The sequence below is a fragment of the Muntiacus reevesi genome, chromosome 16, assembly GCF_963930625.1.
Source record: "Muntiacus reevesi chromosome 16, mMunRee1.1, whole genome shotgun sequence".
NCBI lineage: Eukaryota > Metazoa > Chordata > Mammalia > Artiodactyla > Cervidae > Muntiacus > Muntiacus reevesi.
This window is the reverse complement of record NC_089264.1, coordinates 55,292,832-55,310,136: the sequence shown is the minus strand read 5'-3', so window position 1 is coordinate 55,310,136 and position 17,305 is coordinate 55,292,832. Positions and strand designations below refer to the sequence as shown.

The following is a 17,305-nucleotide window of genomic DNA, read 5'->3' as shown; positions in this document are numbered from 1 at the left end:
TAGCATGAATAAAGGTAACATTGTTAATAACATTTTCTACTTATTATTAAAGATTCTATGTTTAACATGTCAGGTGTTTACTGTCTTAGCTACTGCACAAAAATTTCCACCTGACCCTACTCTTACGAACACTGAATAATGAGGCTTTTAAAGATTTCATTCTGATTCATGATATTTTAAGAATAAATTCAACCAGTAGTGCTTTAAACACATTTTTAGCGGTAGTATCCAAACATATAAAAATATTAATGTGGGACACCGGTGGTTTACATGGATGGTGGGTGTCAAACACGTCTCCCGTGGCCTTTTCTAGCAGCCCCCTCTCTTACAGAGCTGATTAAGAACACAGACTGATAGTGTTATTAATCTGCTTGCTTTTGCTTGATTTTAGCATTGTCCACCCCCAACAGATAGGCTTATAGAATAATTATGTTGTTTGTTTCTTGACAACTAATCTATCAGGTGGTTTTAGGCAGGCATTTCTTTCTTAAATTAGTAAGGTTAAATGGAAATCAGTGACTTGGTGTAATAGGGCAATAGGCTGCAGCCACAGATAAGAGTCTTGCTAACTTGGCCAGCCTTCTAAGCCAGTCTAAGCCTCCTGTTTTCTTATTGGTATAGTGAGAGAGTAAACTTTGTATTCATGTGATCAAATAAAGAAGCTTTGGTTTGTTTCTCTTCAACAGGGAACAGAGTTCAGAGGCAGCAGAAACTGGTGTTAGTGAAAATGAGGAGAACCCTGTAAGAATTATTTCTGTCACACCAGTAAAGAACATTGACCCAGTAAAGAATAAGGTAAATTTTCAGAGAGTTTCTCTCATGCAGACTCTTACTGCAGTTTCATGATAGGAGTGAGAAGCCCACGGTCAGTACATTGATGTCCACTACATACTGTCCATGTGTGTCTACCTCTGCTTACTGTGCTTTCTCTCTCCAGAAACGATTCTGTGTTTACTTTCTTCATTTAACCAGAGTTTATGTGGTCACCCATAATGGTATCTTTCTACCACACTACTTTTCCCCGTACCTTGAAAGAATAGGAACTAAGGGGTTTTGAGATCTTGTTTTCAGTACTTCATTGACTTCTACCAGAGATCAGTACTTCTTGTTTAAGTTAAACTTATGAGCTAGCCTTAATGTTTGAGTTTTTGTTTATTTAACAACTGCATTCTTTCTTTGATGGTGGATCTTTTATCTGTAGTTCCCAATATTCTTTTTTTTTTTTTTTTTTTTTGGTCCTCATTTTCTTTTTTTTCTTTTTCAGTGGGTTTTGTCATACATTGACATGAATCAGCCATAGAGTTACACGTATTCCCCATCCCGGTCCCCCCTCCCACCTCCCTCTCCACCCGATTCCTCTGGGTCTTCCCAGCCCACCAGGCCCAAGCACTTGTCTCATGCATCCCACCTGGGCTGGTGGTCTGTTTCACCACAGATAATATACATGCTGTTCTTTCGAAACATCCTACCCTCACCTTCTCCCACAGAGTTCAAAAGTCTGTTCTGTACATGTGTGTCTCTTTTTCTGTTTTGCATATAGGGTTATCATTACCATCTTTCTAAATTCCATATATATGTGTTAGTATACTGTATTGGTCTTTATCTTTCTGGCTTACTTCACTCTGTATAATGGGCTCCAGTTTCATCCATCTCATTAGAACTGATTCAAATGAATTCTTTTTAACGGCTGAGTAATATTCCATGGTGTATATGTACCACAGCTTCCTTATCCATTCATCTGCTGATGGGCATCTAGGTTGCTTCCATGTCCTGGCTATTATAAACAGTGCTGCGATGAACATTGGGGTGCACGTGTCTCTTTCCGATCTGGTTTCCTTGGTGTGTATGCCCAGAAGTGGGATTGCTGGGTCATATGGCAGTTCTATTTCCAGTTTTTTAAGAAATCTCCACACTGTTTTCCATAGTGGCTGTACTAGTTTGCATTCCCACCAACAGTATAAGAGGGTTCCCTTTTCTCCACACCCTCTCCAGCATTTATTGCTTGTAGACTTTTGGATAGCAGCCATCCTGACTGGCGTGTAATGGTACCTCTGTAGCTCCCAATATTCTTAATTTTTCAGCAGAGTAAAAAGGAACGTAACATTGGTAGGATAACTTTCCTCAGTTGGAATAGTATAAGAATACTAATTTTTTTTTCCCATAGAATCATATTCTTGACATAGTTTTTTTACACACCATGTATTTATGATATTTGTAAGATGTTTTAGTAACTACCCTAAGGTACATAAAATATAGGACTATACAGTCATTCCACAGTAGCTGAACTTTTCCTATTGAAACTCATTGTCTGAACTCAAACTCAACAGATAAGGGTTTGTATTTTTTATATATATTTATTTGGCTACATTGGGTCTTAGTTGAGGCATGCAGGCTTAGTCACCCTGTGTTATGTTGGATCTTAGTTCCCTGACCAGGGATCGAACCTGCGTCCCCTGGAGTGGAAGGTGGATTTTTAACCCCTGGGCCACCAGGGGAGTCCTGAGAAGGTTCATTTTTTGGTCAGCCTCTCACTGTCCATGCTTGGGCTCTTTGCTGGCTGAACTTCACTATATCAGTAGATTCAGGGAACCTCTCAAAGGTCTTAGAATTCAGAAGCCAATAGATTTAGGTATTGTGGGATCTTTTTATAGAATTAAATATTCACCATAAACATGCTTAGATTCAGAAATGCATATTGGTACAGATACTTATTTAAACATGCTTGTAATGTGTATTAAGAGGTAGTACAGGGATGCGAATGTTTACCTGGTACAGACAGCTATCTATAACCTTCCCAACCTCTGCGGTAAAACTGTATACAAGATAAACTGGATGTTTAAATTCTAATTTTTGAGGGGCCAGCATGCGACTTTGATTGACCTGTAATGTTATACTGTTTTGTTCCAAACCCTGTTTTAGCTTTTTCATACTTCCAAAGAATGTTTCAACGATTCAGTGTTGCCTAAAGAGACAGGTCGTATTTTGGCAAAAGCCTGAAGCTTCCCAGTCAGGTCTCCCATAAGGTGACATGATCATTTCTTTCCAGGGTCTGGTCCTCAGTCTTGCAGGCTCAAAACACTGTGTTGCTAGTATATTAAAAGAAGATAAGATCTAAGGGAGTGTTTCTTGCTAACCAGTTTCTCAAAGAGATTGATGCCTAAACCAGTTAATTAGTTAATAAAAACTATTCAACAGATTGGATATGCATGTTTACAGATCAGAATATTTCCTATTATTCACTGTGAGAGAAATCAAATTGTAATATAAAGAATGAATAAGGGATGTGGTTAAAAGAAGTAAGATACTAACGTTCCATGGATGCAGGCAAGCGGTGCTCCCCGTGTTGCCCTTTAGAGTCGTCTTCGTCATGCCTGCGGCTGGTTGTAGGCATGACTGTGCCTTCATGCCTCTTCATTTGGTTTTTGTGTGCGTTTGTTATATACATATGCACATATACATGATGTTCGTAAATATGATCATGTACATGACTTTTGATAGTCTTTTTTTCCCTATTAAACAGCTTTATCTTGTGTGTTCAATTGTTTCTCTCCAGAGTTATCATTTTCTTACATGTATACACATAAATTCCTTCCCTCTTCTTTGTCAGTGCAAACAGTGTTGCATTAAACTTGTGATTTTTTTTCTAGGGGCTGAGTTCTAGCAGTGGGATTGCTTGGTCAAGTAGTAAAATACTAGAGATTTTAGACATTTCCACATTGTTTTCTCAGAAAGTTAGAACACCTGACATTTCTACTAAGTGGGTACTTTTTTCTCTACATATCAACCATCAGCTGGTTTTTATAGTTCTTTTGAATCTTTTTCCGTTTAAAGTATCAAAACTAATGCCCCGCTCTTGTTTTAATTTATATTTATTTTTGTTGACCATTTGGATGTACTCTTATGTGAATTGCTTGTTCGTATTTGCCCATTTTTAAATTATCCCTATTCTTTTTTTTCCGGCCATGCCGCACAGCTTGTGGGAACTTCCCTAACGAGAGATTAAACCGAGCTCACCAGGGAACTCAGTAACTCAACCTCTGATGCTGTAGTAGTTATACCTTCTTGTTAACACTCTTGCTTCCTTCTGATCTAGTCACCACATGTAGCACCCAATGTGATCTTTTTAAAATATAACTTGGATTATGTTTGCCCTCTGTTTAAAGTCCATCAGTGACTTTTACTATGGACAGAGGACCCTGGTGGGCTGCAGTCTGTGGGGTCACAAAAGAGTCAGACACACCTTAGCAACTATCCAACAACAGCTTTTATTAGCGCCTAAAAATAAAGTCAGACTTGTTAAAGGTCCCGTGCAGCATCATGGTCTGGCCCACGCTCGCTTCTCCTGCCTTACACCAGTCTCACATCACTTCAGGTTCCTTAGTCTTCCAAGCTCGCTCTTTCTTTGGGTGCTTCATGCTGCCTCTTGCATCTGTCTAGAACACTTTACTTTTCACATGGTAAGCCTTGCTCTGATACTGTTTAATATTCCCCAGAATAATCAAATTGATGTTTCCTTTGGGGTTTTTTTGTTTGTTTTTTTTTTTTTTCCTGAATGCCCCTTTCTTTAATCTCTTTAGCTCTTAGGGTAATCTGTACTTAAATGTTTGTTTACTCTTTAAAAAAGATTATCTATTACGCGCATCTCTTGACCAGAACAGCATCAGTTTTGTTCCCCAGTCTCCGCACAGCAGCCGCTGCCCGTGGTAGACGCTAAGTTGAGTGAATGGTTTCTACTTCAGGTTTAAGCCCACTTAGTCATCTTTATTGACCTTTTTATTTTGCTCAGGAATCTCCATCTTTCACCAGATGACTTTGCATATCTCTATTCTAATCCATTGTATACTGTTTAACAGTTTACCCTCTGTGGACCACCTTACTCTTTTTCCTTCATGTGTTATCTGTTCTTTTAAGATAAAGTTTACTTTAATGTTTTAATACTCAACATGAAATGCTGATTTTTGGATTTTCTAACTTAAGATACTACTTTCATGAGTTTTAAGTAAACTATCTTGAAACATGAAAGATTTATATGTGTTTCCCGGTCATTCTGAAAACATTTTGAGGGGAAATGAAAATTAATTAACTGAAAAGATAATAGTCTTATTTTTTTGGATGATGATAGTGGTCCTTTGTTTCCCTTGAATCAATTCAAATTATTACAGTTGATTCCTAAATTTCATTCATATAAAGGTCACTTTCATCCTAAAAACTATTCCTCCTAATGTCCAAAATGGAATTTTATTAGCTTAAACATTTTAGATGACAATATGTATGCCAAACTAGAAAGAGGAAAAAAAGAGAATGTTCAGAAAAAAATAGGTTAATGACTGACACAATAAGAAGAGACAAAAGTTTGAATGAATGAGTGAAGTGAGATATTAAAGAACTTTCTGTTACAGAATTATGAAGATTATTACAGTTACATGCATCATAGAGAAAGAAAATAACATTGAATTATGAAAACATCCTCCCTGCTTTTGAAAAGTGGTAACATTAAGAACATACTAGAAATAAAAGGAACGTTTTTCTTTAAAGTGAGTGTGAAAGAATAGCTGAGTAGTTTTTCTTTTATATAACTGCCTGTGCCATTTAATACATATTTACTGAGTATATTGTATATGCCACGCACTGTGATTAGGTATCATGTTCAGTCCTTACCTTTAAGGAATTTACATTCCTCGTGGGGGATATAAGCAGTGAGTTAGAAACCCTGGAATCCCAACTGAAATACTTGCAGAATGCTTCTTCTAGTCAGATCAGTGATATTTAAGGAATTTCTGTTCATAAAATTGTTCTCTGCTCTTCTAGGAGATTAATTCTGATCAGTCTGCCCAGGGCAACATCAGCAGTGACCGAGGAAAGAAAAGAACAGTAACGGCAGCTGGTGCAGAGAATATTCAACAAAAAACAGATGAGAAAGCAGATGAATCAGGACCTCCTGCCCCTTCAAAACCCAGGAGAGGACGTCGACCCAAATCTGAATCTCAGGGCAATGCAACCAAAAATGATGATATAAATAAACCTCTCAGTAAGGGGAGAAAGAGAGCTGCAGTCAGTCAGGAGAGCCCTGGAGGTCTGGAAGCAGGTAATGCCAAAGCACCCAAACTGCAAGACCCAGCCAAAAAGGCAGCGCCGACAGAGAGGCAGATTGACTTGCAAAGGTAACGCGCTCCGTTCCTTCCGAACTTTTTGAGTTTAGACACTTTGTTCTAGTCCTCGTTGCCAGCCACACCCAAATACCTAGCCATCTGGGAGTGAAAACTGCCCCCTGGTTTTCCTGAGTAAGTGATGATGGCGTTTGTTTTTATCTCATAACCTTCAGAACAACAATTTGAAGAGAGATCTCCTAAATTAGGATGTGGTATTTTGGTATTTCTATTTATTAGCAAGGATATTATTATCTTGGTCTTCTTCACATAGTTGCATGGGGTGTACTAAAAATAAAGGGCTACTTTTTTGTACAGAAGTCCCAGAATGGAGTAAATAGGTGTCATGACACAATGAACAAGTATATCCTGCTCTTTAATTCCACTTGTTATAGTAAACTTTAATATAAGTCAACGACTTACTTCTCTCCCCTGCCCTTCCCAATGAGAATAACCTCACAGCTGCTCGTCTTTGATCATGTTTGGGTTGGGTTTTACATTAGCATTTCTGAAATTCTGAAGTTTGGGGTTATTAAATTTGTTATATTTTTAATGTCTCTAAGCACCTTTTTCAGCATCTAATGGCAGCTGATCCAGGCCCAAATCTGACTAAGTAATGGGTGTTTCTTCTACTTAGTAACTTCTAGTTTTATGGACTAAAAGTAGAAAGCCAATATTGGGGGCAAATTTTATTATTTTCTCCTCAAACCTGGACCTTTGACCTGGAACAACATACTTAACCTTGGCCTCCTTGTCTTCATCAGTAAGACAATATGATAATACCTTCCTCAAAGGATTGTTCTAAGAATTAAATGAATCATTAAATAGAAAGCACTTAACAAAATGCCTTGTGTAGAATAAATGCTCAGTAATTAACCATTGTTTTGAATTCTAGTTGCTTTACCACTTAATATATTTTTGGTTATGCAAAAACTGAAGAAATTTCATGGGAGGACATAGCCAGAATTCTCTAAAGGGTTTCTAGAATTCTGGCCATTCCTCACCCACATGAAATACTACTGATATCACACCCAGGCCACCTGAGCCACCTGATCTTATCTGTCATGAGCTGTCCCTTTGCCATCTAACCAAAATATCCAGGCACTTACTTGAACCCTGAAAATAATTTTCAGTAGCAATCAACCTTGTCTCTGAAATGGATCATTGTAAAACCCACTGCTCTGCTTTTAGTTACACTATATGCCCCCCAAAGTATTAAACAAAACCCAACAAAAATGGCTTAGATGCCAGAAACTGCTCTTGATTTAAAATGGTTTTGGACCTTCTGAAAAATCTTAAAATATCTCTTTTAAGAGTGAAAAGGAAAAAGTGAAAAGATACCTTAGAAGTCTTAAGTATGCCAGTTAGTAGATCGGTTGGGCAATGTGTTACACACAATACAAAATTCTTTGATGACAGGTGTTCGTGATAGTACTTCAGACCCATAGTACTTGAGTAGAATAGATACTCTGCACATACCTTAGAAACTTGTGATTGGTTTATTGACTGTTAATGCATGACTAACAAAACACGGAAGGACATTCTGAAAGGACATTCTGAAACTTTCTCCCAAGCTTCCTTTTGTCTTTTCCATTCTTTCCTGAATCTAATATACAACTCTGCCCTTAAATTCTAGCATTATGACTTTTTTTTGGAAACCTAATTACTCCAGAAACTCTATATTACTCATGATATCCTCTTGCATAGAAATAAACACATTATAGGCACATGAGTATTGCTCTTTATACTTCTCATTTGTTCTTCTAACAAATACAGACGGATTAAACTGCCAGCATTGTGCTGGGTGTTGGCAATACATAAGTATCCAAAATAAATAGATTCTTACCCTCAAAGAATCCCCAGCTTATTAATTCCAGAAGAGAGCAGAAAAACTTTCACTTTAGGTCTGTTGACTGATAAAATAAAAATATAAGAATTATTTTTATTACTACATAAAGCAGTGAAGTTCTGACTCATGCTACAATATGGATGAACCTTAAGGACATTCATTATGCTGAGTGAAATAAGCCAGACCCAGAAGGACAAATAGTGTATGATTCCACTTAGATGAGATACTAGAGTAGTCAAATTCAGTTCATAGAGGCAGAATGAGGTGGTTCCCAGGGGTGGGGGTGGGGCCTGACTAGGCATTACTGTTTAATAGGTACAGCGTTTCAGTTTGGGAGGATGAAAATATTCTATTAAAATATTAATCCCAATATTTATTAGGTTGTGCAACAGTAATTGTGGTTTTGTGTTATTGAACTCTGCTCTTTGATATTCATATACATTTTTAAATAAATGTATTTATGTTTTACATTATTTTAATGTGCATTTCTTGCTTTATATTTTTTTTTGCTAATGACGTTACATTTATTTTAGACTGTAGAAATGATGTTAGACAAAAAGCAAATTCAAACGATTTTAAGTTCGAAATGGGTGGTAAAGCAGCAGAGACAACTCACAAAGTCAACAACGCAGTTAGCCCAGGAACTGCTAACGAAAGTACAGTGCAGTGGTGGTTCAAGAAGTTTTGCAGAGGCAACAACAGCTTTGAAGATGAGTATAGTGGCAGGGCATCAGAAGTTGACAGTGACCAATTGAAAGCAATCATCGTAGCTGATCCTCTTACAGCTACACAAGAAGTTGCAGAAGAACTCTCCATCAGCCATTCTACAGTTATTTGACATTTGAAGCAAATTGGAGAGGTGAAAAGACTCAATAAGTGGGTGGCTTATGAGCTGACTACAAATCAAAAGTAGTTATTGTTTTGAAATGTCATCTTCTCTTAGTCTGTGCAACAAGGAACCATTTCTCAGGTTATTGTGACAGGTGACAGAAAGTGGATTTTATGTGACAGGTGGTGACGGCCAGCTCAATGGTTGGACCAGGAAGAAGCACCAGAAGCACTTCCCAAAGCCAGACCTGCACAAAAAGGTCATGGTCACCGTCTGATGGACTGCTGCTGGTATTCAGCTTTCTGAGTACTGGCAAAGCCCTTACATCTGAGAAGTATGCTCAACAAATCAGTGCAAGGCACTGAAAACCGCAGCGCCTGCAGCCAGTATTGGTCGACAGAAGGGTCCGGCTCTACTCCACGACAATCCTCAACCACATACTGCAAAACCAACACTTAAAAGTTAAACAAATTGGGCTATGAAGTTTTGCCTCATCCACCATATTCACCTGACCTCTCGCTAGTTGACTACCACATCTTTAAGCATCTCAACAATTTTCTGCAAGAAAAATGTTTTCCAAGAGTTTGTTGAATCCTTAAGCACAGATTTTTACGTTACAGGAATAAACATTTCTTGTTGACAAAAATGTGTTAGTTGGGAAAAAACATGTTGGTTGTAGTGGTTCCTATTTTGATTAATAAAGATGTGTTTGAACCTAGTTATAATGACTTAAAATTCACGGTGTGAAACCACAATTACTTTCGTATCAGCCTAACAGAGATGAATGACAGTGATTGTACAACAGTGCAAATGTACTTAATGCACACCCAACTGTACATAAATTTTATGTTACATATTTTGTTTCACTTAAAAAATTGTTACATAAGACTGATAATAGTTAACATTAATACAGTGCTTATTATTAATCAGGCTCAATTCTAAGCTCTTTATTAACCTGTGAAGTGCTTAAAACATCGCTACATGGGTAAGTACTGTCATTATCCCTAGTTTATAAAGAGGAAGAAACCCAAGGAGAGAGAGTCCATGCAGCGTTTGGTCCCTTTGCTAACATGAGTAAGCGAAGTCGAGGCAGGATTAAAACCAGGCATTGTCACTCTGGAGTCCATATTATATTGTCCTATTGAGGTAAAATTAAGTCTTAATTCTATGAGTACTATACATGCATACAAAACTAGTTTAATAGAGGATACTTTGAAAAGACTTCCTTACTTTAAATAACTAGTGTATTTATATATGTGAAACTTTATTCCATAAAGTGGAAAATGTTTGCATGCAGTTAATTTTTATAATTATTACATAAGAAGCTAGTTTATTAAAATAATCATAGGTTAAATCAGACAAAAACTATAGTCATCTTTTAAACCTGTTTCAGAATTCACGCAGAGAAAAGCCCCTCATTTCAGCTTCAGAGAGGCAGTAAACCAGGGGAGAGGTCAGATGTTCCTGAAAGTGCCAAACTTAAATGACGCACGTAACACTGTGAGAACATTGAAGGGCTGCCGTGAATAGTAGGTGGAATATTGGTAGAAATAATAGTGGTAATAGGGAAAGGTTGTTAAACGTCTGTTTAAGACAGCCATCTTTATAAAGCAAGTACCAACTGTATGTTAGAAATAAGGAGGTTAGACCTGAAGCGGTTACTTTCCCAGGCCACCTGACTGGTGCTACATAGAGCAGGGATTTTGAATCCAGGTCATGTCCCTTATTAACACTGTATCGTTAGTAGTGACAGCTGCAGTTGGTTATCTTTCTCCTCTAAACCGTGAACATTCACAACTCACATCTTTGTTTCTGCTCTTAATGTGTAAAAAGGAGATGTTTTAATGTGTAGCACTTCATGGCAAATAGAGGGGGGAAAGTGGAAACAGTGACAGACTTTATTTTCTTAGGCTTCAAAATCACTGCAGACAGTGATGGAAGCTACAAAATTCAGACACTTTCTCCTTGGCAGAAACGCTATGACAAACAGTGTATTAAAAAGTAGACATCACCTTGCCAACAAAGGTCCATATAGTCAAAGCTATGGTTTTTCCAGTAGTCATGTGTGGATGTGAGAGTTGGTCCATAAAGAAGGCTGAGCCAGCACCAAAGAACTGATGCTTTCAAACTGTGGTGTTGGAGAAGACTCTTGAGAGTCCCTTGGACTGCAAGGAGATCAAATCAGTCCATCCTAAAGGAAATCAACCCTGAATATTCATTGGAAGGATTGAGGCTGAAGCTGAGCTCCAGTACTTTGGCCACCTGATGCGAAGTGCTAACTCATTGGGAAGACCCTGATGCTGGAAAAGACTGAGGGTAGGAGGAAAATTGGGGTGACAGAGGATGAGATGGTTGGATGGCATCACCGCCTCGATGGACATGAGTTTGAGCGAGCTCCGTGAGATGGTGAAGGACAGGGAAGCCTGATGCGCTGCAGTCCATGAGGTCACGGGGTCACTTTAGCGACTGAACAGCCACCACCAGCAGTAGGAACAGACACGAAAACAGGAGTTCTGGTGACTCGGCTGGTGCCCTGTCCTTCAGCTTGAGGAAAAAACACTGGTCAAAATTCTGAAGGTGCCAGTTTTATTTTATTTCATGGGAAACTCTAGCTTTCACCTTCCTATACGTTTCTAAACATACTTTTCATTAACTGCAAAAATTACCTGCGATGGATTTGACATCTTACCTGTATTTTCTGATTTGACAGCTCACCTGTATTTTCCTGAGACCCAGTGAGAATCAGATACAAGTTAAAGCCACATGGCTGAACAATTCAGAATACAGAGCTAACACACACACCTTGAATCAGCCTCTTAAGGTTATCAGTACACTTTGAACCATGTAATTGATAAAAGAAACAGGGCCGCCAACACTGACAGCCATCAAGCACTGCATTTCTGATGAACCCAGAGTGGTGGGATCAGGTCACTCAACTGCCCTGGCAACTTGAAGTGTAGCCTAGGGTCCTTGCATTGTGGAACCAGATCTGGGTCTGGATCACTGTGCTAAAAGGAATTTAATTTGCCCCCAGATTTTAAGCTTGAATGTAAGCCTTTGAGAAACAAGCCCGGGCAAACTTGTGCCTCTCTGTGACCCTAGTATCTAAGTCCAGACGCTATTTTGTCAGTCTTTCTTGGCCTTGCATTACTCTTCACACATTTTACTTACTTAATTTCTCACTTCACTGATGGTCCGTTCCTGCCCTGGTCACAGCTGTCTTTTTATTACCATCTGAAAAGAGCCTTTCCTGGCATTACCCTACCTCGCTCCTTTTAGAGCTGAGTGTCAGATCTCAAGGTCAGTCAGTCTACGCTGGGTACTGCTGGCATCACCTCCAGAAAACTTGCCCAATTTTATTACTTGGTATTTATACTCCTACCATATTTCATGATTATTTAAACTTTATTATTAACTAATTAATGAAAACCATTTTTGAGGCCGTAGTATATTTCAGCTACAGTCTAGATTGTTTGTTTGTAACCCGGTTAATGCTTCAGCCCTATAAAGCAGCCTCTGCAGCCTTTTAAATACCACGGCCGTCACTTACACGGTGCAGCACGTTCAGACCCCTCTGGAATTCCTCTTATTAGATCCTCTCACTGACAACATTGAGTAAATAATAATTTTTAGCATGATTTCTACTTATATAATTCATTCATTAATTCAGGATTTTAACTTGTAAACTTACCTGTAGGATTTTTTAGATCCCTTTGGATTTTTGCAATAAATGTATTCCATCAGCTTCTATGTGTGTATGTTCCAACAAATGTTCCTGTTTATATTTGGGGCTGCATTTGAAATTGTTACTTCTTTTGAGAAAATTCCTTGAATTTACTCTGTGGGTTTATAAAACTCAGCCATTTGTACGCTGTAGTTGGGAAATAGTGTCTGTAAAACTGGACACTTCATGTTGGCCTCCCGAGTTAGAATGGAGGATTCGCCGTCTTTTCAGTTGTTCATTAGTTCACTTGTTTTTCCTTTGTTTTTAAACTACTATCCAAATGGCAAACAATCCCAAACGTTTTGCACTGAGAATGTGTTTTTATAGGTGTGCTGATTGTTGAGTATGTTTTATTTACCTTTAAGGCCAAATTCTTCCATGAAAAAGAAAATCAATAAACACCTGTGGGGATACAATCCTTAAACTTGTAACATATGGGAAAACTGAATTTAAGTAACTCATCAATAGGATAACAGCAGTTTTGGATTAATGTGTTTTGTGTAGTATGCTTAGTATTAGAGCATTCAAGAATCTTGGAGTTTTTATTTTATTAAGCAAAGAATTTACTGATTTCCTGTGCTCATTTGTATAGTGAGAAGGTTTCCTGACATCACAAATTTATATTTTAGAAGTATCCCCTAAGTATGTCTCCTTATGTATTAAACAACCATATATTAGTTTAATACAAATATTTTTCAGTAACAAGTAAATTTTTATCAAAATAATATGAAATTTTTCAGAAGCCAAGTGCTCGGAAGTGATGGCGATTCACTTTGGGACATAGAATAAAGTCCAGGAAACCCTTCCAGTGACCTGGGTCGTTTTAAAAGTCTGTGAGAGCAGCCAGGAAGATACTGAGGGCCCAGAGCTAGTAAAGGGAAGCTTCCTGAAGGCGCAGCAGGCAGCCTGTAGAGGATTCTTTGATATCATGTTATTAAATTCTATTATAACAATTTAATACTCCATAAGAATCTTAATTAACTTGTTGTTAGCATTGTTATCTTTATGAAAGGTATATATAACATTGGCGTTTGGGAATATAAGTAAACATCCCCCTTATCTTTCTTGCCCAAGTTTGGAATTGTCAGGGAGACACAGTCTTAACGGCTGATTAAAAACGTGGAATGATAGGGAGCTTCCTGGCAGCCTAGTGATTACGATTCCGTTTCCACTGCCCTGGCCCAGGTTCAGTCCCTGGTCCAGGAACTGAGATCCTGCGAGCCATGGGTTCCACCCCACCCCCAAATGTGGAATGACATAGGCTAGGTAACGGCTAGCTTTGTCCCTAAATTGAACAAATAACCTCACACAGACCAGAACTCCAGCATGCCCAGTTTTCCCTGCCCACCACTCCCTCACCCCTTAGATGGCTGCTTTCTCCTCCCAGAGAGGAATAGGTGAAGGGAGAAGAGGAGACCCTATCCCACTACTTCATCCTTCCAGGGGTCATAATTTTCCCTCCCTATTCGGGAAACAGAATCAATGGGGGATTCTTCTTAGCAGAATTAAGACAAGTTTTCCTCCTTTTTTAGTACACTAAAGAATAGAACCTAGTTTTGCTGCTTTTTAAATTCATTTTGCCATAGTTGTCTAATAATTTTTCTACTATATAATTTTGGAAGTATTAATTAAAAATTATTTCAAATAGCTTTTAGTGTTTTATTGTAGTAATAAGCAAATTGGCCATTGGGTAGCAATGCTTATAAAAACTTCTTAATTGGTATTTTGTTTTTATATAGTCTATGGAAAGATTCCTAAATCAAGTTAAGTCTCATGTGAAAAATGAAAAAAATGTTTTCAGATTTTAGATAATGATAGAAAAGAAATAATCTATGTATGGTTTGTTTTCCTGGTTTTATCTTACTAACATTGCTTTCTTCTACTCCTATCCCCAAGGTAAAAAGAAAATGTATTTGCAAAGGGAGAAAATGAAGGCCAAACAGAAGCAGGCTCTAGCTTCTGCAAAAACTTGGATTCAGAATGACCCTGAACAGAAAATGAAGCTAACTTCAGAACACACTTTCTGCCTTGAAAACTGAAAAAAGCTATTACTTCCTTTTTTCACATGACCACAACTCCTTTGATGGAAATGTACAGCAAAAACTCTTTGAGAGAGAGGCTAAAAGCAACTCTTTTCCACCCTCCCCCCAGACTTTTCTTATGAAAAGTCAATAATTAAGCAAATTGCTTAACACTTGGTTCCAGTTCCTGCATATCTGGAGTTTAACGGCATAATACACCATTAATTTCCATGCTGCAGTCTTTATTTTAAAGAAAGTAACAGGATGTCCTTACACTGACAATGAAAATTCATCAATTTTAGAGCCAGGATTTTCCCGTGTTACACAAGAAAAAAAAAAAATAGAAGTCTACTGAATTAATTTTTTAGAGGAAGAGAAATCAGATTAAATATGTCTTTTTTTTTCCTTTTGGAAACTTCTATGTATAATTCTTTCTGCCTGCCTACTTTTCTGCAAAATGAGATGTACAGATTTCAGTTCCCTGCTATGAAAAGTGATGTGGTGGCAATTTTATAAATGTTGCTTTCTGATTTTTATCAGAGTGAGAAAATAATTAAAATTATTATTGATTTCATATCACTTCATATTTTGATTTCCCCTCCATTTTAGTTTAATATAATTTGCAATAAATGTACATATTGTTGTCTGTTTCATAAAGCATATCACTTTAAAGTGGTTTTTACTCCTGTGATTACGTTGGAATATTTGAAATTTTAAAGGAGTAAAAACTGTCCAGCATTTGGTTTTATAATGTTTGTCACCAGATTTTTATTATTGATGTAAAAAAAAGTCAGTTCTTTTTAAATAGTTGGACTTTGGCAGCTTTGTAAGGAAAGTGGGAGGTGCTTAGGATTGCTATCAATTTCAGCATTGTGCTATTGGGAAATAAGTGTGTTGCTTTTGTCTGCCAGTCTGGGCTCCGTTTTTATGTTTATTTTTGAAGACAACTGTTGCATCAATATATTGTTTCTTGGCATTGTTCAGCATAGGTAATGTGTGCACTTTTTGTGTACACATATTCATATTTAAGTTTTTTGCATAAAATAAATGCTTCTAGATGTCATATGGTAGTCTTTTTTAATCTTTTTATCATATTATGTTTTCCTGTGAAGTTTGTATGTGAAAGGGCTAAAGTTATAAAGAAACAACGTGATTACAGTCAACTCTCCATTATCTATACAAAATAGTGACTATGCCTCAGGTTTTGGATTTTGCATAACATCATGTAATTAATCATAAAAATAAAATAACAGAGCATACCATAAGAGCTAATTCAGGAGGAACTGAGATGGGTCCTTTCTCACCTGCCCCCGCTCTCCACCTCAGCCCTTTCCCCGCAGCCCTGTCTGAATCTGCACAGGGTCCTTGCACACACCTCGCGTGGGTTTGAGGACATAAACGCTCTGTGGTAACTTGGTCTTGACAGGCTGTAGTCTACATGAGACGTAAAGAGTGAACATGACCTGTGTCCAAAAAGGATAATGTTAAATGTAAAATTGGTTGGTAGTAAATGTCACTTAATGTTCTCATAGGTAATCAAGAGTTGGCTGTATACTGACTGGCTGAAAGATGGATAAGTCTTTTAAATATGCATATACACACATTTAGATATTGGATGATGGCTAGGGAACAATGGATACCAGATATTACCTTTTAAAAGGGCAGAAAAAGTTCTACTCTTCCTTATTGCCTCTTCATAACCCTTTAGACAGATAAAATATTGCCTCCAACATGCTGAAAAAGATTATCTATGCATAAGCATCAGAGAAGTTCCTCAATCCATCAGTGGGCACGTTCTGTCTAGATTTTGAAGTTCTCTTAGCATCAGGCAGCTTGATTCTTAAGGCTGCCGATTTGCCACCGATAAAAAGCACACTGGTAGAGGCCGCCTCTCTCTCATCTCCTTTTAACTAATCATTCAGCATCATAGCTGACTAGATAACCTAGCGTGAGGTCATATTTAACATAGTGTAGCAGCCATTCCCATCAGTTACGGCTGCTTAGATTTTTGCAAGAGAGGAGTTAGCTAAAAGGATCTGGTCCACATACAAAATGAAATGGAAAATCCTTTTTTAATATGAAGCAAGTGTCTGGCACTAAGGGCTGGGAGAGTAGGATGGTAGGCAGAGCTGATGGGGAGGGACTTGTTTAAGGGAAATTTGTCATTTTTCCTTTGAAAAAGGAGAAAGTAAAATCTCTTAGGAATTTGGTATTCACATCTCAGAGAAATACAACACAAAGTGCAGACTTATATTTGAGAATTAATGTTAACCCTTTGTGTCTAGTTTGAAGCTTCTTGTATTTGTCTAAAACTACAAGCCAGAATTTTGTATCTCCTTTGATAAAACGTGTGTATAATGTAAAGTAGTTTTGCATATTCTTGTGCTGCACATGGGCTGAATTTTTAAAAAAATTTTTTAAAGACTTGAAGAGAACCTTGTAATTTGTGTAAATGACAAGTGTAAAATCCTACCATAAAATGCTAAAAATATGCATTGTTTCAAATAAAACCAAGAAATGCAGCATTATATAGCAGTGTGGAACGCTGAATATTCATGTACGGTCTTGGTATGTCACAAGCTGATAAAGTGTCTTTGCATATTTTCTGTTTAGATTCTGGACTTTGCACATCCCCATAAGGAATCAAAGGCCACCTTCAAACTGACTACATGGCTGTCAGTGACTGAGGGCGAACATAATAACAGGGTGAATTCTTATGGGCATCTGGGAAGCTTT

General features: G+C 37.7%; 1 protein-coding gene across 2 annotated transcripts in view; it reads left to right on the top strand.

The window, feature by feature from the left end:
- Positions 1 to 17,097, top strand: part of PDS5A (PDS5 cohesin associated factor A) — a 121,407-nt gene extending 104,310 nt beyond the window's left edge. For both annotated transcript variants that reach the window (XM_065907581.1, XM_065907582.1), the window contains exons 31-33: positions 687 to 795; positions 5,809 to 6,161; positions 14,445 to 17,097. In XM_065907581.1, the coding sequence (XP_065763653.1) occupies positions 687 to 795; positions 5,809 to 6,161; positions 14,445 to 14,448 (466 nt within the window). In that variant the 3' untranslated portion in view covers positions 14,449 to 17,097. The remainder of the gene's footprint in view (positions 1 to 686; positions 796 to 5,808; positions 6,162 to 14,444) is intronic.
- The last annotated feature ends 208 nt before the right edge of the window (positions 17,098 to 17,305 follow it).